This window comes from Cibotium barometz, chromosome 14 (genome assembly GCF_041138505.1).
Source record: "Cibotium barometz isolate CiBa-2024 chromosome 14, ASM4113850v1, whole genome shotgun sequence".
Taxonomy (NCBI): Eukaryota; Viridiplantae; Streptophyta; class Polypodiopsida; order Cyatheales; family Cibotiaceae; genus Cibotium; species Cibotium barometz.
The window spans coordinates 4,316,131-4,339,054 of record NC_141059.1 but is presented as its reverse complement, the minus strand read 5'-3'; the positions used below and the strand labels follow the sequence as shown (position 1 = coordinate 4,339,054).

At 43.7% G+C, this 22,924-nt stretch overlaps 1 protein-coding gene across 1 annotated transcript; it reads left to right on the top strand.

Annotated features, from left to right (window-relative positions):
- The first annotated feature begins 3,067 nt into the window (after positions 1-3,067).
- Positions 3,068-22,703, top strand: LOC147631580 (uncharacterized). The gene is made up of 4 exons (XM_086808097.1): positions 3,068-3,279; positions 21,821-21,943; positions 22,153-22,272; positions 22,420-22,703. The coding sequence occupies exons 1-4, from the start codon at positions 3,243-3,245 to the stop codon at positions 22,482-22,484; spliced, it is 345 nt and encodes a 114-aa protein (XP_086664223.1). The 5' UTR covers positions 3,068-3,242; the 3' UTR covers positions 22,485-22,703.
- The last annotated feature ends 221 nt before the right edge of the window (positions 22,704-22,924 follow it).

Below are 22,924 nucleotides of genomic sequence, written 5' to 3'. Positions count from 1 at the left end.
TCAGCTTGAGTGTAGGTCAAAATATAGTCGAAATTAAATTTCACACTTTGCCCACAACTTAAAAATTTCAATATTGGCTCTGAAAGCCGAAGAAAAAATTCCAAAATTTGTTTTGGATTTATTTAATATTTTTGATATTTTGGGCTATTTTTAAGCCTTTTTATATAAGCTCAAAGCAGGTCAAAAATGAGTTTTGGGCCTTGAAAAATCACCAAAATTTTCGTAATTACTGGCTAAACCTCTGAGTACCCACCAAAAAATTCCAGCTTGAAGATTAACCACCAAAACTCTCAATTTTTGAGCTTTTTAAAAACTATTTTAAGCTCAATAAGCTTAGTGGGCTTAAGATTTCTCTTAATAAACCTAAACTTCTTCAATTTGATTCAAGCTGAAAAGTAACGAAGTGTTTTTTCAAGTCACCTAGAGCCATTGATGAAGTGGAGAAGATGAAATTGCTCTTCTTGATGAATTTGAAGCCCTTAAACTTTGTTACTCACATCCATAGTGCCTGATTAGGAAGAGGGTTACTGCCTAATGGTCATAAATACCTTTAGCCTGGAATCTTTGCCTTTAGCCTTCAATTCCTTCAATCCTTTTCAATCTCTTCCACAAATTGACCTAGCATGTGCTCTGATACCACTGACACAAAGGAACCCCATCTAAGAATTTGTGAAAATGATTTCTCAAGCAAATAATTATTCAGCCATTCAACTTAAGCTATTGCAACAAATTCAACATGACCCAAGCTTTAAAAGTTAACACATGAAACCACATAAAAATACTTGGCTCTTACATGACACAAACATTGGGTGCAATGATTTTCCTCTCTCACGTGTGTGGCCTATTCCCCACACATGAGTATTTTGAGCATTGAATTGCCAATAATAGGCTATAGCCTCCAAAAATACAAAAGTTGTGCTTTTTCTTACACGATGCTCTCTCTTTATGCAAAATAGAGAGCTCTTAAATATCAAATTACTTGGGGCTGGAGGAGAGCTTTTAAGCTTTACAAAATAAATGTTTTCAAGTCTAAGCTTGTAAAAATAAATCAATGGATATGCACAAGCTAGCACATATATACAAAGCTTGTCCAAAATTATGAACGCCTTCAAAAAATAATAATTTGTGCGCTTTTCCCGCCTTTATCTTCCGAGTCCTTTTCACCTATAAAATATCCAACAAAATATTGGTAAACAATTATTCTATAGGCATACAAGCCATAACCACACACATGTTCATCAAGAGTAAGTATTCCAGGAATCGCCATGCTAACCAACTGCAACAAACATAGCAAGCCACAAGCATATGCTAATGTGCACTAAATGTATTTATATTTGTGATGGCATCATCCATAATATTAAAAAAATTTGGCATAATGCAAAGATAATCGAGGAATCCCTGAATTATCTAAGAGGGTAGAATAATAATTTTAAGAGGGCTTAAAATACATTCTCATAATAAAAATGCAGATTGTGATTCATGTGCAAATTTGTATATAACAATATATGTGATATTAAACACTTACATGGTTTGTGCAAAAGATTAAAGAAGTGAAATAAGGTTTATCAATGCAATTTCAAAATCTTCCTTTGTATACTTTGGTTCCTTACACAATTAGTACAAGCTTCTATTTCAAAAACCAAGGAATCTAAATTTTGCAAACAAACTTAGTCTTCAAAGACCTAGCAAAGTGTCATAAATAAAGGCTTATAATATTTTTGAGCATCGTCGAATCTCATTAATTTACATAGTTTGTGTGAAAGATTAAAGAAGTGAAATAAGGTTTAACATTATAATTTCAAAAATTTGCACTCTTCCTTTATATACCTTGGTCCCTCACACAATTAGTACGAGCGTTTATCTCAAAAAACGAAGGAATCTAAAGTCAACAAACGATAATGGAAGCAGCAACATGGAAGGTGACACATACAAACCTTAGTCTTCTTTGAAGACCTAGCAAAGTACATAAATAAAGGCTCATAATAGTTTTGAGCATTATCGAATCTTATTAGTTTATAGTGAAGAACATTCAAACCTTAAAATAACCCTTGCAACTTATGGGTAGTTGAGTAATTAGTTGTTGGTAAGAACCTTTCACAAATCAAGTGACATGTGAGGTAAATTTCTTTTACTATGTAATAAAGCAAACTAAAGTGTTTTATACTACTTGTTGTCTTTCCAATTCTAATAATCTGATTCTTGAGTTGCCTACAGTATCCTTGGCCTACAAACTCAAGGTGTTTATAATGCTTGTGCTTGCCAACACGCCCTGTAATTGGATGCCCATCTCATGTTTTCTTGTGTCATATATAAGTTCATACATAACTTTGTAGAGCATGTCTGGTTGCTGATTGAGCAGGAACTCACTCATGGGTGTTGCATAGGCACAATCATGATGCTTCATAAGCTTGAAGTTAGAAGATGTTTCAACATTTTTTGGTCCCACAAAGTCGGATTTTTGACTATGTGATATTCCTTAGTCGTTTAGGTCTTTTGGTCAAATATTTAAATCTTTTGCTGGATATTGTAAATTGTTAGAGGTGTCATTAATGTAATCTATTCGACGACAAATCCAAATGATTACATTTCATTTTGTGGCACATGTATGAGTAATGCCCTTTAGCTCTATTGTGTAAACGTCATGTGAAGCTTTTCACATAACGTGCATTGGGTTAGCACATGATGGCTTTCATCTAATGTGCATTGGGTTAGCTTGTTTACCGTTTGTGCATCTTGTCGGCTTGTTTTGTGTGTTTTTTTTTGGGTGGCTTGTGTGTGTGTGTGTGTGGAGGGGCATATTTTAGACTATCCTACCTAGGGCACCCTCAACTTGTCGTTGAGTATGGTGGCCCGAGACAGGGAAGGCCGTCTCCCTAGAGTCCATCTGCTCGCTCGTGGAAAAATCGGGTCCACAATCTAAATTCAGATGTGTATCCCCCTAGAAGCACATACTATATAAATGAATGAAAATGGGGGTTGACATCATGGACATGCCCAAATGATTGGGCAGTTGTTGGCACGTTAATGAAGTGGCTTGATATGGGGTAGGTGGTCATGGGAGTTTGATTTCCCTACATCAGACCTGTGGCATAAACTATGGTTTTTTTGTTCATTTGTATTGAAAAGGCCAAGTAGTTGACAAGGAAGGGATCGAACACAACAAGCGTTGCTTCATTTCGAAGGCGCTCAACATAGCTAGCAGCATGTGAACGAGAGAGGGCGAATTCAAAGTGCTGCGAGCGATGGGGTGCGCTGGTTCAATCGAGAAAGCTGCTGAAGGTTAAAAGAACTCCTCTCGTCGCTTTGTTTTCCTCTTTCCCGCCTATTTCAAGTGCATACCTATTGTCATCTCAGACTTCAAGCAACTGCAGAGCACCATGGCCTCTCTGTCTCCCCAAATTATTTCCCATTCGTGTGCAGTTCATCCACTTTCTTCATGGTTCCTGCTAGGACACGGATACAGTATTCCTTTGAATAGGTTTTTGGGCTTCTTGGTACGCAGATCTTTCGGTCGTTGTGGCAGGCTATGGACAGGGGATCCCCTTGTCCAAAGGATTTCCCTTATGTCGCTCGCGAGGGTGAGACAAAAAGACTGGCTGCTGACACCCTCCAAGCCTCACATGGCAAGAACTTGGGCACGGAGATCTTGTCCCTTTGCATGACCACGAAGGCTTGCTCCCATGCTCCCGTGATCTTGAGAATGCGAGGATCAGACCCTTCACAAACTTGTAGGGGCATCCTTTCAAGCTTCTTATCCTGTGTGTGTGGTAGGCTAGTCATCCTTGTGATTTAGATCAATGAAGCTTTCGTCAATGACGTCTGCAGGACAGCGTTATGTACTGATAGGCAACTGATCTTATCTATAACTGACTTCTTTCTGTATTTGAATTTATTTCTCTAAAATTTTCTTTATTAGACATTTTTGGGATGTGGCATCTGTGGATATGTGTCTGCTCTTCCCAAGAGCTTGGGATGGTGGATTAAGCATTCTAGCTTTATAGTCAGCTGATTTTTAAGGTGCAATTTGAGCTTGATCTGGCAATTCTCACATCTGCTTGATGGCTCTTTAGTTGTCTGTCTCCTGTCCCTGCTGTTGTATCTAATGAGTGATGCCTTAGGGTGGTAACATCCCATTCTAAGGGGTGTAACACGTGTGAAACTACCCCCCACTTTGTAGCCATCCTTTAGTGTATGCATGGTGCCCTAAGGACGGTAACATCCCATTCTAAGGTAGGCAAGTGAAACCATATAAACAAAAAAACTCGTTTTGAGCCTATGATTTTTTTCGAAAGGTTTCTAAGGCGAAACATTTCGAAAAGCCTGTGAAAAGGTTTCGCATTGCTCATCCCCTTTGCTCTCTCCTTTCCCCTTCCTTGCTCCTTGCTTGCTCCCCCCTTGGCTCTCTTCAAAATATATGCATCATGTATTATACAGCTACCACTAGTGACCATTCTTCTTTGATATTTTTTTGAGATTTGAAGGTAGAAGGTCAAACTTTTAAGTTTAATGTTTTTGGCATCTTGATTATCAGAAATGATTTTTTGGTTCATGTTCCTCAAAATTTACCATTGACTCTCGAGACTTTGTATGTTAAACTCTAGGAGTTTAGGCTTAGAAGCTTCTATGTTTTGAGCTTTCAAATTCATGAATCATTGTGTTTTTTGATCATTAATATATGTATAATGGTCTCTAAATATGTTAAAAAATAACTAATATTTTGATTTTTTGAAACCTATCAGTTTTTAAATTTTGGAATAAAATGTTTCTAGGCAAAACTTCAAAAACCTCGAAACGTTTCTTGTGATCATGTGTGAAACTATCCCTCACTTTGTGGCCATCTACCTTTCCTTGCTGCACATGGGGTCTTTTCATCTACCTATCTAGCCCTACCTCATTTTGTCTACATGCATGTAATGGGAGGCAATGATCCATGTGAAGATTCGTCTTTCTTATCTTGAATCAGGAATGCTTGCTAAAGATGTCTCTAAAACATTTGTATCTACCTCAGTTGTCATATTGTTTTACATGTGGTATGTGATCTAGTATTGGTTTTAGCACTAATTTTAGCACGCGCTTTAGTACTGGTCTTGGTATTGGGTCAACCTGCATCTGCTGTGCTGTTGTTAATATCAACTAGAGGATGATCTGGATATTTGTTTTGATTAGAGTTGTTGCTGAGATTTTACATGCACCAGATGGGTGAACTCTAGAACTTAACTTTGTGACAAGTGCTCCCAAAAGCTACAGTATTCGCATTGTGGACACGAACCACCATGGGCCAACCCTTGTGCAAGGTGGTAATGCCACCAATGTGGAAATGCCATCAGATGGAAGCTTGGAGAATTTAGGTTTTTCTTTTTTGTCTTTACCACCTTCAATAGAACTCAAGTTGGTCAATCCATGCCAATAATATCAAAGAAAGGTTTTATGGAAGAGCTATGCCACGTATATCCAAGATAGTTTGTGGTATCTGATAAATGACAACCTGGGGTACACAGTGACACATTGGCATGATCATCAATGCAGCATTTGTATAGAAGTAGATTTGTCGTACGTCGTGACCCCATTGTGAGCCCTTAGTCCAGGGACAGTCAGGCACGAGCTACGTAGGTCAGTCTCTGAGCTTTAGAGGTCAGTCCTCTTAACCCACTTTGAGAAAGCATCTTTTAGAAGCATATAGTTGTTAGCCATAGTAGTAGTTGCATGTAGGCATTTTAGGTCTCATTGCACATAGAAGGGGGACAGCCCCAAGGCAGTCCAACATGGGCTAGACTTGCATGGGGCATCCAAGGCCCTTTTCCATTCAGTTGGCCAGCCCATGAGGCTTGGGGTCCAGTTTGCTAGTACTACCCGACCAGCCCCACAGCAGTCGACTGGACATGGTTGCCAGTTGTGGGCTTCACATAGCAGCCAGTAGGCAGTTATTGCACCCGACCAGGCATTGCAGTAGCCGATCGGGCATGGTTACCAGTCACGGGCTTTACACAGCAGCCAACTGATCATAGAAGTTAGTCGTGGGTCATCAGCCGACAACCCTCTATAGGCAGTCGATTGCAGCCAGGAGGTGGTATAAAATCATGACCTCAGTTCCACATCCCATATTCAGGTATTCAGCAAAGGACATACAGTTTGCAGCATCTAGTCAACTCCAAGCTAAGGAAGGAAGCTCCTCTTCACACTCAGCTAGCATATGTGCAGTCCTACAGCTATCTAGACTTGCATCAGCGGCCAAGTGTCATGTGCACAGTGAGTATCTACAGTGTGCTACACGCACACAAGACTAGCTTCGAGGTTTGGGGAAGCTTGGAGCTAGGTAGGCTGATTGGCGAGTTGAGTTAGGGAAAGACTAACGGGAGGGCACCCAAGTATGGACGGGCGGGCGCCCAAGTGTGGATGCCCGATGACCGGCCAAGAGCCTATAAAAGGGTGGCCAAGGTTAGTCAATAGTCATATAGAGTCTCGCGTGATTTGTGAGAGCTCTATGGTCTGGAGCCTGGATCTAGTGCAGACGTGCACCAGCTTTACGCAGCCGAGGCCGACAGCAGTCTCGAGGCCCGCGAGGGTAGCTTCGTGGCGGTATGGGACGTCGCGAGGTAGAGATTGGTCGGTACATCAACCTAGTCAGCTCAGCTTGTGGCTTGGTGGGGACAGCCAAGTCTGTGGGCTTGCCCACGGCTGTCATGGTTGGGTGGTGAGTCAGGCCTGCACCCCCCTTCTTGTTTGTTTGTTTGTTTGCAGGTTTCGAGTCTCATGCCAGGAGCGTTCTACGGGGAGATCCTATGGGGTTTTGACACCAAGGAGAGTCTTCAGTAGAGCCTTGGACTAGGTGGATACTCAATCGTCGTACGGTCCTCCTCATCCTTGTGTTGGGCATTTATATCACTTGTACTCAGCTTTGCACATCATTTCTCCAAAGAATAATATAAGCAAATACTCTTGCTTGCGGGGGGGCCCTTCAGTGGGTATTGGGACCCAATACTATGTCGTCTTCTACATTCTCATTCTCTTCTCTCTCTCTACTCTCTAAAGTTGATGCTAAAGATTCTCACCACATAAAGGTATAAAGAAGGCCTTCTTGTGCGTTATCACGATCAAGCTCAGTGCGTGTAACATTGGTATCAGAGCATCAGGTTGGTAGTCCAACTCGGCTACCTAAAGAGGTGAGAGCATCTGGTGGATGGTTAAACTGCGGTCTTGAAAAGAAACCCAGGCCTCCACCACGTCGGGAGAGACATCACATCAAGAAGAAAGCTAGCAAGAAGGGATGGAGGCACAAAGCTTCCAAACAGAAAAATCGCTTCTGCCAAGCACAAAAGAGCTCCTGAGAATAATGATGGAGCACATAAATTCTCTGAAGATGTAGCTTGTCGCCAAAAAAGAGAAGCCCAAAGAAGGCATCTTAGATTTTGGCATAGGTCCTTCTACATATGGAGAAACAAAGACGAAAAGATGAAGACCGATGTGAAGGACAAAGAAGAAAAGATGAAGAAGCAAAAAGAAAAGCAAATGAAGAAAAAGAATTGAGACGTGCGAAGGAACAACGGGATAGGGAAGCCGCACACAGATGTGAGAAAGACCAACGCTGCAGAGAGAAAGCCGACCGAGAGTTCCAGCAAAGACTTGACTGGGAGACTGTGCAAATCCAGAATCAACAAAACGATGGCACAAATTTTGGCGGCTCTCCCTCAATAGGCTCCGAATTCCTCGTCCTCCACCGCTCCTACCACCACTGTCATACAAACCTCTCCAAATTTTTAGTAAGTATGATGGTAAGTGTGATCATGCTAGAGTTACTCAATTTATTCATCAATTTGAAGCACATTTTTCTTTAGCTAAAATCACAGATCCACAAGACAAAGTCCATGTGGCAACATCCCAATTCACTAGGGAAGCCGTTACTTGGTGGCAACATCAGTCACAACTTCGCATAGACCCCATCACAGGCCAATTCCGTTTTCATTGGAACACCTTCGTGGTTGACGTCAAAGCCCGTTTTCTTCCACCACAATACATGACCAATCTTGAGGATGAGTTTTACAAACTCACTTAGGGTGGTTCCCTTGTTTTGACCTATTCAAACAAGGTCATTACAATGGCCCAGCAGTTGGGCATATCAGAAGAAGATAAGCTCAAGCAATGTTTTCGAGGTTTAGACACTACCATTAGGTACCCAGTGAGAAATTTTGAGCCTTAGGCTTACGCACGGGCATTGACCCTTGCTCAGAATCAGGAGTTGATGCTGAATGGAGGTAAGCCCAAGCAGGTACAGTCTACCCCAAAGCCCCAACAATAGTCATCCTGTCATGTGCATAGTGTTTATCTACCGTGTGCTACACGCACACAAGACTAGCTTCGAGGTTTGGGGAAGCTTGGAGCTAGGCAGGCTGATTGGCGAGCTGAGTTAGGGATAGACTAGCGAGTAGGCACCCAAGTATGGACGGGCGGGCGCCCAAGTGTGGACGCCCGATGATTGGCCAAGAGCCTATAAAAGGGTGGCTAAGGTTAGTCATTAGTTCAAAGAGTCTCGCGTGTCTTTGTGAGAGCTCTATGGTCAGGAGCGTGGATCTAGTACAGATGTACACCTGCTTTATGCTTCGTGGCAGTATGGGACGTCACGAGGTAGAGATTGGTCGGTACGTCCATCTAGTTAGCTCAGCTCATGGCTCGATGGGGACAGCCAAGACTTGTGGGCTCGCCCACGGCTGTCAAGGTTGGGAGGTGAGTCAAGCCTGCACCCCCTTTATGTTTGTTTGGTTTGTTTGCAGGTTTCGAGTCTTGTACTAAGAGCGTTCTACGAGGAGATCCTATGGGGACTTGACAGTGGTATCAGAGCAAGGTTCGAGAACGAGCAAGTCGGTAGGTAGAGAAGATGAGGTCCAAGAAAAGGTATGAGTTCGAGAAGCTTGCTGTTTTGCTGTGTATACTGTTGTTTTTTCAAGTTTAGCACGTTGCTTTTGCATCGTAGGAACCTGTGATGGAGGTTGTGGTCTAGTATGGGTTGTTTGCTTTGCAAAGAAGAATGCTGGATGTGTTTTTTGCAACTATGTGAACAGTTTAAGAGAGAGGAAGAAGAAAAAGCCAGTCGGCTGTTGTTTGTATGAGAGAGAGAGAGAGAGAGAGAGAGAGAGAGAAAGTAGCGCCGGTTCTTTGCTCTAAAGGCTGTATCGCCTGAAGACTGCACAGCCTATATGTGTGAAGACACCAGTCGTAAGACATAAGTGGGCTGGTACACACAGGCTGGCGCATGTGGGCGGGCGGGCAGGCAAGTGGTCATTTGTATTTGCAGGCTTGCGCATGTGGGCTGTATGTGCAGCCAGGGGTAGTCAACCATCTGTACTCGCAGGCGGCCAGGTACACACTTGCAGGCGACAGCTTATGTAGGCGTACGTAAGCAGGCGATTGCGTGGCATGAAGACGGCACAGAAAATAGCAAAAAGCAATCGACGGGGTTTTTTTTTTTTTTACTTTTGTTAAAAAAAAATCACCTTTGCTTTCTTTTTTTTATATGCGCCTATAGTTTTTTTTAAAACCCACACTTAAGTGAAAGGGGTTTTAAAAATCCAAGTTTTGCTTTCTAAGTGTTTTTTTAAGAAAAGCAGAATATATATATATTTTTACAAAAAAAAAACACAAAAGCAAAAGCTAAGCAAGCTTTTGGGGAAGCCTATAAATTCCCCATAAGCGGGTGTAACACGTGGAAGCTCTGGGATTCTTCTTTCAGCCCTAAACACTACTGGCAACATACTGATGCAAAATGCAGATATAGAGAGAGAGAGTAGAGAGAGAGAGAGATATGCTGGAAATTCAGTATATCACTATAGTACAAAAAGGTACTTGTCTGCAGCCCTAGGCTGCCTTGAAGAAAAGGTGATAACACCCAAAATTCTGTGCCCCTATGGGACTCCTACTGACCCAATCCCTAGGGGATTGAATGGTTCTAACAAGGAGCATTCCGGCCTATTTATATGTCTTTGGCATGCTTGGGGGAACTGGCCGACTGCTGGTCAGCCAGCAGTCTTGCCCCCCTTTAATCCATAAATTCCAACGCTGCCCTCTGGTTGGCCAGCCGCCCACCTTCTGTAAGTAGTCGACAGTCCCTTTTTCCTGGTTCAGCTTCAGCCGACAGCGCATCCTTCCTTTTCCTGGCTCCAAGTCCAATGATTTACCTTATCTGCTCTCCTTGCTCCAGCTTCTGGTTCTAATCTGTCTTTTTCTGGATGCCTTCCTCTGGACTAGCCCTGAGAAGGTACATGGCATTGATCATGCACATGACATCCCCCTCTGCTAAACTTGATGGCGGGATTCCAACCTGCTCTTGGATGACTGTCATCATCCCAAATCTTTTCCCGAAGTCCCTCTGTCATCCATCCATCCTTGACAACCCTTTTCTCTGAAATCCCGGCCTGTTCTCCAAACCACTGTGTCTCAGACTAAGATCTATGCATCTGTTCCATCTAGTCCACAATCCTTTCCTGCCCTGACTCTGAACATTGTCTTGGTCTTCATTCCTGAGAAATGAGTCTGGCACTCTCACATCACCCTTGGAGGATAAACCTTCCTTGGGACCGTTGCCCGAGAACCTATCTGGCTCACAGGACTGCCATCCCCTTTGGCTTTGTGGAACACCACCAACAAACCTCCAGGGAGCTCTTCCCGATTCCGTGTTCCTTGCCTTGGGCTTCGTATCCGTGTACTTTCCTGTACCTTGGACCTGCACACCATCATATGGGACTGAATCAGTGTTTAGCTTTGCTGAGCCTGATGCTCTGATACCAATGTAACACGCGGAAGCTCTGGGATTCTTCTTTCAGCCCTAAACACTACTGGAACATACTGATGCAAAACGTAGATATAGAGAGAGAGTAGAGAGAGAGAGATATGCTGGAAATTCAGTATATTACTATAGTACAAAAAGGTACTTGTCTGCAGCCCTAGGCTGCCTTGAAGAAAAGGTGATAACACCCAAAATTCTGTCCCCCTATGGGACTCCTACTGACCCAATCCCTAGGGGATTGAATGGTTCTAACAAGGAGCATTCCGGCCTATTTATAGGTCTTTGGCATGCTTGGGGGAACTGGCCGACTGCTGGTCGGCCAGCAGTCTTGCCCCCCTTTAATCCATAAATTCCAACGCTGCCCTCTGGTTGGTCCAGCCGCCTCTGGTTGGCCAGCCGCCCACTTTCTGTAAGCAGCCGACAGTCCCTTTTTCCTGGTTCAGCTTCAGCCGACAGCGCATCCTTCCTTTTCCTGGCTCCAAGTCCAATCATTTACCTTATCTGCTCTCCTTGCTCCAGCTTCTGGTTCTAATCTGTCTTTTTCTGGATGCCTTCCTCATGCAAGATAAATATTTTCTCTCCTCTTGTCCTCTTCAAGTTGTCGACCCAAGAATCCGAGTTGGAGCCCATTCTTGAACGCGAAGGCCCACCGGCTACGGAAGCCACCGACGGTGATCTTTTCGACGATTTTGTTTCAAAATCAGATTTCCAAGAGTTTAAAGTTGCTTTGGAAGCTTCTTCCTCGGAACGTCAAGCACAAATCGCCGTGCAGATGCAGGCTTTATAGAACTCCATCTCTTTGTTGACCACTACCCTATCTACTCTTTCGGGTATGGATACTTTGGCAGCTCTGATACAACTGTTAAATCCCCATAGGATCTCCTCATAGAACGCTCCTGGTACAAGACTCGAAACTTGCAAACAAACCAAACAAACGTGAAGGGGGTGCAAGCCTGACTCACCTCCCAACCTTGACAGCTGTGGGCAAGCCCACAAGTCTTGGCTGTCCCCACCGAGCCACGAGCTGAGCTAACTAGATGGACGTATCGACCAATCTCTACCTCGTGACGTCCCATACCGCCACGAAGCTACCCTCGCGGGCCTCGAGACTGCTGCCGGCCTCGACTGCATAAAGCACGTGCACGTTTGCACTAGATCCAGGCTCTTGACCATAGAGCTCTCACAAAGACACGTGAGACTCTATATACTAATGACTAACCTTGGCCACCCTTTTATAGGCTCTTGGTCGGTCATCGAGCGTCCACACTTGGGCGCCCGCCCGTCCATACTTGGGTGCCCGCCCGTTAGTCTATCCCTAACTCAGCTCGCCAATTAGCCTGCCTAGCTCCAAGCTTCCCCAAACCTCGAAGCTAGTCTTGTGTGCATGTAGCACACGGTAGATACACACAGTGCACATGACATACTCCCCTTCCTCTAAGAGCTCATTCCTGAGCTTACTAAAAAGCCAGGGTAATCTCTCTGAAGAGTAGTCAATGTCTCCCATGTAGCGTCCTCGTCAACATGATCCTTCCACTTGATCTTGTATTCCGTGATAAGTGTATTATGCAATCTTCTTTCACGAAATCCAAGAATCTTTTTAGGTTCGTGTGGAACAAATGTCATGTCCTCGACATCTATGATTTCTTGAGGAGTAACTAACTTGGTCTATTCCACCCAGTACTTCCTTAAGTCTACTGACATGAAATACAGGATGAACTTTCACATGAGAAGACAAATCCAATTCATATGCTACTGAACCAATCCGTCGTGTAATACGAAATGGTCCACAGTATCTAGGGGATAATTTTGGAGATCGACCTGTCCGTAAAGTCTTGGAATCTTTGGGAACTCGCAAATACACCATCGTTCCTTCAGAGAACTCTTTGGGTGAAGGATGTCTATTAGAATAAAATCTGTCTCTATCTTGAGGACTTCTAATATATTCTTTCGCAACTTGTAACATTTCTTGCATATCTTGCAAAAAATTACGTGCTGCATTATGCTGAAGTCCTGAAAATCCCACTGTAACAGGCGATCTAGGTTGAAAACCATACATAAGCATGAAAGGACTAAAACCTGTACTCGTATGCTTTGTATTGTTACATGCAAATTCTATCATAGGAAGATAATCCTCCCATGAATTCTGTCTTTTGGATACATATGCTCGAAGCATATCCTCCAAAATCTAATTCACTCTTTCAGTTTGGCCATCAGATTGAGGATGATATGAGGAACTCAAATTCAAAGTTGTTTCCAACTTGTCAAAAACAAGTTTCCAAAAATCACTTGTAAACTTAGAGTCCCTATCTCACTGACTATGTCCTGCGGTAACCCGTACAGTCTAAATAATTGCTCAATGAACTGTCTTGCTAATTGCGTAGCTGTAATGGTCTTCCGTGTCGGTAAAAATCTAGCCATTTTTGTCAAGCGATCTACCACAACCCAAATAGAATCATGGCCTTGACTTGTTCTTGGTAATCCGGTAATAAAATCCATGGAAATACTTTTCCATTTATTACCTGGGATTTGCAAAGGATGCAACAACCCAGCCTGTCGAAAGCGTTCAACTTTATTTGCTTGACAAACTTGACACTTGAGAACATAATCTTCTACATACCCTTTCATCTTTGGCCAATAAAAAGTGTGTTTCACTAACGATAATGTCTTGTGTACCCCAGGGTGTCCAGCAGAAGGGCGTTGTGACACTCCTTAAGAATCTTGGACCTAATGTCTGGGATCTGTGGTACACAAATTTTGTCATTATGGAACAGTAAACCATTCCGAATCATCCATTGACCTCCTGCAGCCTGAATGGTAGGTTGCTTAGTCAATGGAGTCTTGGTCAATCAACGAGCTCCCGTCTTGGATCTTGTGCCAAAATGGACCAAAATAACTAACAATCCTGCAAAGTCCTCTCAATGACTTAAATAAGTCAGTAGAAATCTCGGTGAATGACAAAGTATTCACCTCCTGCAGCCTGAATGGTAGGCTGCTCAGTCAATGGAGTCTTGGTCAATCATCAACGAGCTCCTGTCTTGGATCTTCTGCCAAAATGGACCAAAATAACTAACAATCTTGCAAAGTCCTCTCAATGACTTAAATAACTAAATAAGTAAGTAGAAATCTCGGTGAACGACAAAGTATTCACCTCTCTAATTCGACTAAGTGCATTTGCGACACTATTCATGGAATCCACATTCTTCTAGACCTTGGCAGCTCACACAACTTTGTTAATTACAAACTTGTGCAGAAATTGAGTGTTACAATTTGCATATAATAGTACTAAGCATACGAGTACAGGTTTTAGTCCTTTTATGCTTATATATGGTTTTCAACCTCGATCACCTGTTACAATGGGATTCTCAGGACTTCAGCATGATGTAGCACGTAATTTTTTGCAAGATATGCAAGAAATGTTACAAGTTGCGAAAGAATCTATTAGAAGTGCGTAAGACATCGTTCACCCAGAGAGTTCTTTGAAGAACGACGGTGTATTTGTGAGTTCCCAAAGATTCCGAGACTTTACGGACAGATTGGTCTCCGAAATTATCCCCTAGATACTGTGGACCATTTCGTATTACACGACGGATTGGTTCAGTCGCATATGAATTGGATTTGCCTTCTCATGTGAGTTTATCTTGTATTTCATGTCAGTAGACTTAAGGAAGTACTGGGTGGAATAGACCAGTTAGTTACTCCTCAAGAAATCATAGATGTCGAGGATATGACATTTGTTCCATACGAACATGAAAAGATTGGTTCAGTCGCATATGAATTGGATTTGCCTTCTCATGTGAAAGTTCATCTTGTATTTCATGTCAGTAGACTTAAGGAAGTACTGGGTGGAATAGACCAATTAGTTACTCCTCAAGAAATCATAGATGTCGAGGACATGACATTTGTTCCACACGAACCTGAAAAGATTCTTGGATTTCGTGAAAGAAGATTGCATAATACGCTTATCACGGAATACAAGATCAAGTGGAAGGATCGTGTTGAGAAGGACGCTACATGGGAGACATTGACTACTCTTCAGAGAGATTACCCTAGCTTTTTAGTGAGCTCAAGAGTGAGCTGTTAGAGGAAGGGGAGTATATTATATGCACAGTGTGTATCTACCGTGTGCTACACGCACACAAGACTAGCTTCGAGATTTGGGGAAGCTTGGAGCTAGGCAGGCTGATTGGCGAGCTGAGTTAGGGATAGACTAACGGGCGGACATCTAAGTATGGACGGGCGGGCGCCCGTGTGGACGCCCGATGACGGGTTAAGAGCCTATAAAAGGGTGGCCAAGGTTAGTCATTAGTTCATAGAGTCTCGCATGTCTTTGTGAGAGCTCTATGGTCAGGAGCCTGGATCTAGTGCAGACGTGCACTTGCTTTATGCAGCCGAGGCCGACAACAATCTCGAGGCCTGCGAGGGTAGCTTCGTGGCGGTATGGGACGTCATGAGGTAGAGATTGGTCGGTACGTCCATCTAGTTAGCTCAGCTCGTGGCTCGGTGGGGACAACCAAGACTTGTGGGCTTGCCCACGACTGTCAAGGTTGGGAGGTGAGTTAGGCCTGCATCCCCTTTATGTTTGTTTGGTTTGTTTGCAAGTTTTGAGTCTTGTCCCAGGAGCGTTCTACAAGGAGATCCTATGGGGATTTGACACATCCACCCAGCAATCATCCACCCAGGGTAAGGGGTCTCAGAACAACAAGGACCAAAAGAAAAATTCTTCGGGTCAATCAAGAAGACACCTGAGGAGAAAGCTAAGGAGGGCATCACTAGATGTTATCTCCAGCCAGATGAATAGACACAGTATAGGACAGAGAACGGTTGTTTCTTCTGTCACACTATGGGACACGAGAAGAAAGATTGCACTAAGTTCTAGGTTGAAAAGTCTGCTAAGGCATCGACTTCCAAAGTAGCAACTATAGTATCATTATCCACACCTCTGCCATTAGCCGTTCAGCTTCTATCCTCTTTGAATTCAGTGCCACCCGTGGTATTTTGATGATGAGTAGGAGGGTGAGGCTGAGGGAAAGACATGTTAGACATCATTTCCTTCTTGCTGGCTTCCTGTTTGGTGTCCTATTTTAGCCTCTAGGGCTGCCATGTTAGTCAGAGGGGCTGGTCACCCCTCACATATATTTTCCCACATTTTTTCCCATATTATGGAGTCTTGGGTATTTTCCCAGTCGTGGAGGTTTTTTATCACCAGTCGGCTGCCTTCTCATGGGCATATATATAGCTGGCTTGCCTCCCTCATTTCTCACTGCTTGCTTAGCATTGTTTGCTGCAGTCCCTCACATACGAGGTTTTCTCAACCTCTTGCTCGGGACATGTATTCCTTTTGGTGATGATATTGAGAGCAGGTTCTCACCTGTGTTTCCTCTCTCTCTCTCTCTCTCTCTCTCTCTCTCTCCTTTGTTTCCACTTTCCCTTCTTCCGCTGCACATTCTATCATGGTATTAGAGCGCCGGTGATCTTCAGTGTTGGATGCTCCCTCCTCTCCCTTTGTGTTTTCAGCAAGGTGGACAGATCTGCGTTTTTTTTTCTCAGAAGTGTTGCCGGCCGCCTGCCTCTTCTAGGAGTTTCTTCTCAGCAGCCCGTGGTCCTCCTTCATCAGTTTGACCTCTGAGAACACCTGTTTTTTGCACTGTTTTCAGGGCAGCAGCACATAGTTTGCTGCGTTTTTCTACAGGCAGCTGTCTACATCAGTTTGCAGCAGTTCTCAGCATTCATACCCCCCCCTGTAGTGCTGGTCGCCTATTTTGTACAGGCCAGCAACAACATATTTGCTGCGTTTTTTCTCTTCTACAGGTTTCTGATGCTGATTTGCTGATCTGAGGCTTGGGTGTACCTATTTCTTCTGCGTTTCCAGATTCAGCCCTTTCTACTGTCCCTTTTACCTCTGCGTTTTCAGATTTGCAGCTATGGTTGCTACGTTTTTTTGAACTCATCTTGCTGGTAGCTCTACCTTCACTTAGGCTTCATCTGTTGGACCCGAAGGTACCTCTTCTTCAGCATTTTTCCTCATAGGAGGTGTGGACACTGGTTGACCTGAATTTTCAGGTTTGTAGCCCTTGTTTGGCTGCGTTTTCTTCTCTAGTGGTGGACATAGATCACTTGCAGCGGGGGTTTCTTGTTTGGATTGTGGCTTTGGAGGCAGTTTGGTACTTGAGGAGGATACTGAATTTCTAATTTCAGTCAGCGTTTTGTTGATTTTGGAGCATCTATACCCGTGTTTTGTTCCTGGCCTACACGGTTTCCCGGTTTCTTCATGTTCCTTGTCTTCTATTGGTGGTGGAGTGCTTTTTTTTGCTGGATAGCAGTGTTTTGGCTACGGTTTGCTTCCCACAAGAGTTTTCTACACTCAGAGGGGGCCTATCTCCAGCTACTTCCCTTGAGGATCAGTTTTGGGAGCTGTTTTGTTTCTGTGGAGACTTTCTTCTGTGACAGGAGTTTACAGATTTTGGAGGAGGGCAATGATCTTTTTAGAGATCTTGAGCAGAGTTTATTTTGTCCGAGCCTGTGTTCTTTGCAGTGTTTGCAGAACAAGGAGGGTGTTTTTCCCTTGAGGTGTGATCCTCTCACATGGATCATTTATTTGTTGCTGATTCTTGGGATCTGATTCTACTTATGGAACAGTCTTCTGCTCTCAGTGATGCTTTTGAGGACTTTGTTACCACTGCAGTTTATATTCATGCTTCCCTTCCTCATTGTGAGGAGTCTACCTTTGCCTCTCTTTGTGATGCTTCTGAGGATGCCCCTCCCCCTACTAGTTCTGTAGGTTTGTTGTTTTGGAGAAAGGTTTTTTGGACCCAATGGGATGCTTTGGATCTGTGGTTGCTAATCGTGCCTGGGGCACAGTGGTACTTCCAGAGTTTTTTGGATTTGGATCAGAATCAGGTTGGACTTGTACCAGTCCGACGACATCAGTTTTCAGAGGGGGATGTGGAGTTCTTTCATTTTGCGATGCCCACCTGAGTGGTGTGTACTTATGTACAGCATTGGGCAACTCATGGTATGGAGTTTGAGCATATGGACCCCATCTTTTCTACAGAGTCTTTACATCTTGCGATGCCGACCTTTTCAAAGGATGCTTTTATACAGCATTTGGCTACTCTTGGTACAGAGTTGGAGCAGATTGACTCTATTTCTTTTGAGGGTTTCAGTGAGGAGCAACTTGCTTCTCCCAGGATTGGTTATATATACAAGGTTTGATCTTGGTTGGTTATGGGGTTTTTCATACCTTCTCCAGGCTGGATACATGACATCTCACGAGCATGTACAACGCTTTACTCAAAGATGCGGACCACATAAGTCTGCATGAACAAGAGCAAGTGATGTCGAAGATCTGTGTGTCGCCTCCTTCGGAAAGGTAGCTCGGTGTTGCTTTCCTTTTAAACAAGAGGAACAAGCAAAAGATGGAGCCTTGATGGTCGGTAAATCCTCAACCAACCCATCCTTCGAAGCTCGTGGAAGTAGCTGATAGCTCAAATGGCCAAACCGAGCATGCCAAAGAGCAGAAGAAGAACTAGAAGAAAGCAAAGCGGTCAACTTGTACAGACCACTATCTTGGACTCCCTGAGCCAAGATGCTATCGGTCTCCTTATCACGAATGGTAATCTCATAACGAGAGAAGATCACCTACGTACCCTGAGCTGTAAGAGCACTCACTGACAAAGGTTAAATGCCAAATTTGGAATGTATAGAATGTTAGAGAAGTACCTCTTGTCCTCGGAGAAGCGGAAGATGGGGATGGTGTCATGCCCATGCACTGGCACGGAAGAAGAATCACCCAAAGTGATCAGAAGAAGAACTCTTGGAGAACCACCTTGGGGAGAGCAAGAACCTTGTTATCATCTTTTCCTTCCCTCTACATCATCACTTGTGGAGAGCCATCTTGGAGAATTTTCCTTGTGGAGAATGAGGAGCTTCGTTGCCATTATCATCATCTTCCTCTCCACCTCTTTGTGCCACCCTGCTCCGCTTCATAGCCACCGCCACCGGCTGAGCTGCCTGCCGTTACCGCCACCGCCACCGCCACCGGCTGAGTCGCCTGCCGCCACCGCCACCTCCACTAGTTGAGCCACTAGCGGTGCCACCACCCCAGAGCCGCCTTTTGCCGGTGATTTGAGCCGCATGTTCGCCGGTGTTTTTCGCCCTGTTTGCTCCTCCATTGTCGCTTGTTGGCTCTCGCGCCTGCCACCTCTAGTAGCACCTTTTCAGCTGCCCTGTTTGGAGGGCTGTCACCCTATGAAGAAACACCACCTTCTTTCTTTTGGTGAAAGGAGCTTGGACTTGAAGCTTGGGCATGGAACTTGGATATGGAGCTTAGGCATGGAACTTGGATATGGAGCTTGGACTTGAAGCTTGGACATGAAAGCTTGAACTTGGACTTGGGCATGGAACTTGGACATGAACATAAACATGGAACTTGGACATGGATCTGGACTTGGACTTGATTTTGACCTGGTTTTGGTTCTGGACTTGGATTTGATTTGGATCTGGACTTGGATCTGGATTTGGACTTGGATTTTGACTTGGATATGGACTTGAACTTGGATTTGGATATTGGATATTGGATCTCATACTAGTCCGGTGAGAGATACTTGTGGGTCATCCCCGTGGTGTGCTTGACATAAAAAATCTCGTGTCTAGACATTGACATCGACATCGACATCGACATCGACATGGATATCCTACATCGTCATATCTGTTTGTTTTGTATTCATTGATTATATTGATCTTGGCCAGTGTGCCCGTGGATTGTTCCTGAATAAAGTCCTGAAAGGGGGCGGGACTTGTTCCCCGCTCAGTGTGGTGTACTATGCAAGATCCCCATTCCCTTTTCTCTCTCCCCTCTCTCTTTTTATATCTTTATCTCTTGGACATGTGGTTGAGTTTGTCACTGCACGCCCTGCTGGGCTCACAACATTGCTTGATCGTCCTGATGGCCTAGGTTGTGCTTGGATTTGGCTGCGCTACTGTGACTTCTCACGGGAGATTGATGAAATGTGACACGTAGGAGATTATTCCAGGTGCTTCCCATTCATCGAGTGAGAGTAGTTAGTTGCTCAAGGAAGCAGTAGAATATTGACCCTCCCCCTAATATATTGACCCATGGGTCTTGGTGGTTATGTTTGTATGGTGGATGTCCTATGAGATCTTCATTGGGATTTTGTGGGAATGGATTGATGCAGCCAATCTAGTGAAGAGTCAACCCTTTTTCAGCTACACTGTCTGTAATGTGAGGCTCCTCTTACTCGGGCAGATTGAGAGGACTCCTACAGTTAGGCCTCATTGGGATAGTTATGACGTTACATTGATTCAAAAGAGATTTTGGCACTCATACAGGAGGAGCTAGATCTCTCACTACTTTGGTTACTCTTACATGGTGGCCTCCCCATTAATTTGTAGAGGGCTATTTTTGGTGTAGACCCCTCTTGTCCTAGATGCCCGGTAGCTTGTGAGACAATGCAACAACATTGCATATGGGGGTGTAGAGTTGCTCGGAGGATTTGGGGCTCTGTATCTTTGCTTATGAGCAGATTGAGGCTATGCTACTCGGGGTGCTATTGCTTGTGGCTCACGCATTCTGGTCCACATATTTTTTGAGGGTAGGGATTTGGACACCACCATAATGATGCATGCTACTTGATATTCCTCATACATAGTATAGACCTCTGCAGAGGATTGATATCATTGCGTGTATCACAGCTTGGCAGATTTCAGATATACGACACTTAGTGCATTTGTACTATATGGGGAGATATTATTCACTCTTATGGCCACATGGGCTCGTGTACAGGGACCATCGAGATCTGCACAAGCAAAGCGCACTGTTTTCATGAGGGAGTGGGATCAAGGGATCTTTTTCTCATCGACCCCCACGCGACTCTCTTGGCACCTTTGTGCCCCAGATTGGTTTATATCACCATACATTTTTGGGATGAGGATTTTTTGTTCCAGCTTCTAGACATGACATTGTATGTTCTTTTCATACTTACGAGAAGTCTCTTTTTTGTAAAAAAAAAAGAAGTGCTGCCTGATACTCTGATGCCAATCTAACATGCTAACGATGTGGAAGTGTAATTAATGATGATTAATGATTAATGCTAAGCTATAAAGGTTAACGCTAAATCACATGTGCAATGATGACACAGAGAGGTAGAGAGAAGCATAAAAGAGAGATTCTTTACCTCACCGATGGACACTTGTTATGAAGATTTGATGGAGTGATTTATGAAGATTTGATGGAGATAATCATGGAGTGGAAAGTGGATCTAGAGATGCTCTTTGAAAGCTTTAAATTGATGTGTCATCAAGCTCATTTGTGAGTGAGATTTCATGAGGTTGCTGCTATATTAGATCCTTATTTTGAAGTTTTGAGAGGGTTTTGGGAGTAACACCAGTCAAGCTCGTGTTGACCAGCCTTTGGCTTGGTTTGACGGACTATGGAAGAGGGTTCTATCAATGGGTAACCATCAAGGTCGTAGACAGTCCACAATCACAAAAAAGCAGATGCGAACTCAGAAGATCTGTCTGTATGCCACATCAGGTTATTTTATGAACAGAAGTGGTATTCTCTGTCCACTGCATGTGGGTGAGTTGTTAAGTGATTGAATTCTTGAGCGGGTTCAATCACCACTTGCCAAAGCCAATGGACATTTGGTCATATTTTGCCTAAGGGCAGGGTCCGGACTCTCCCTGCTCATTGTGGGTCGAACTTGGAGAGGAGCAACATTGTTGCTGTGTGCTGGGGAATACCTTGATACCAAACTATGCCCCTCTTGGTCTTATTGAGGTGCTGCTCTATCATGCAGACAATTGTGTTGAGGTTTTTGTATCATAGACTTGCTTGGGCTATTTTCTTGTCGGAATTTTAGAGTATTTGACATTTTTTGCTGTTCTTTATTTGGGTGTTCTAGAACTTTGCATCAAAGTAGTTTTTTTTGGGTGTGTTGGGGGGGGGGGTGTGATTGTTTCAGCTTTTTTAGACAGAAAGGCTCACATTTGGTGATTTAATGGAGTGGAGTTAAAATCTTGTACTAGGTTCTGCAAAAACGTTGAAGAAACCAAAGCCGTGGAAACACACTGAGTCAATTACTCAAGCACAATTAAAGCAGATGCGGGATGAGTTTTGGGACACAGCTCCCCATTATGGAGGAAATAAAGGTAAGTGTATGGTGTCCACCTTTAATCCATCCTTTGGCAGCTGAGGACTTCATTGAAAACTCCTCCAGCAAATCACCTTTGCAATCTACCCCCTGGAACTTTTATGATGTTTGTTGGCTGAATCGAGGCTTTATTTTAAGGTGTCCTTATGATTTGTGGTGTAGTGCTAAAATGGTGGTGATGCTATTACCTTGTGTGCTTTGTTTTAGAAATCTGGGATGCGCTTCATGCAGCTGCGGAAGCAGAATTGAGTCTCGCTCAGGCTATTATAGATAGTGCAGGCATCATAGTCACCTCCGAAGACATGTCCATATGCTATGATGAAAGAGGTATAAATAGGAACTCACACGATCAGAAGCAGGAACTCACACACTCAGAAGCAATCCTGCTTCCTCTTTCACACCAAAAAAGTTTCATGTCCCTCTTCCTTAACTGGCTCTCTGAGTAAGCAATTAACCCTTACCTCATTTTTGCAGGCGCCAAGTATGATATACCGAAATATGTGTTCAGTGAGCCTGTCAATATCATCAAAGATGATTGATTGTTGGCATGGTAAAAGAGTTTATACACAATGGACTATTGAAATCAAACATGTCTGGTGCTTCTTGCAAGATCGAATGGTTTAGGTGGTGAATCTAATATTAGCAGAAAGATTCTACCATATTGTATCATTCTTTTCCATACAGATTACTTTAGCCCATTTTATATGGTTGAGCTGGAAGTTGAAAGCCAAAGTTGTAATATAGGGGGGTTTCTGTTCTGCAGCTTGCTGGTTTTTGGTTTAAGAATTGTTGCCTCCAAACGCATCAGTTAAAGAGTTGTTTTGATGCAGAAGCTGTAAGCACGTACCGTGTCATAAACCCGTATCTCACCGTTTGCTGAGTATTATCTCTGGCTATTTTGAGTGCTAATCTGAACTCAGTGCAACTTTCTTTATAGAAGGCAGTCCTGAGTTCATATCCTAGTACTGACGAGTTTGCT

Bases quoted from the DNA above. Each gene is read 5' to 3' on its own strand.
- LOC147631580 (XM_086808097.1), top strand. From the start codon at position 3,243: ATGGGGTGCGCTGGTTCAATCGAGAAAGCTGCTGAAG. The intron at 3,280-21,820 runs GTTAAAAGAACT...ATCTTGTACTAG, and splicing joins AATCGAGAAAGCTGCTGAAG to GTTCTGCAAAAACGTTGAAG. The intron at 21,944-22,152 runs GTAAGTGTATGG...GCTTTGTTTTAG, and splicing joins CCATTATGGAGGAAATAAAG to AAATCTGGGATGCGCTTCAT.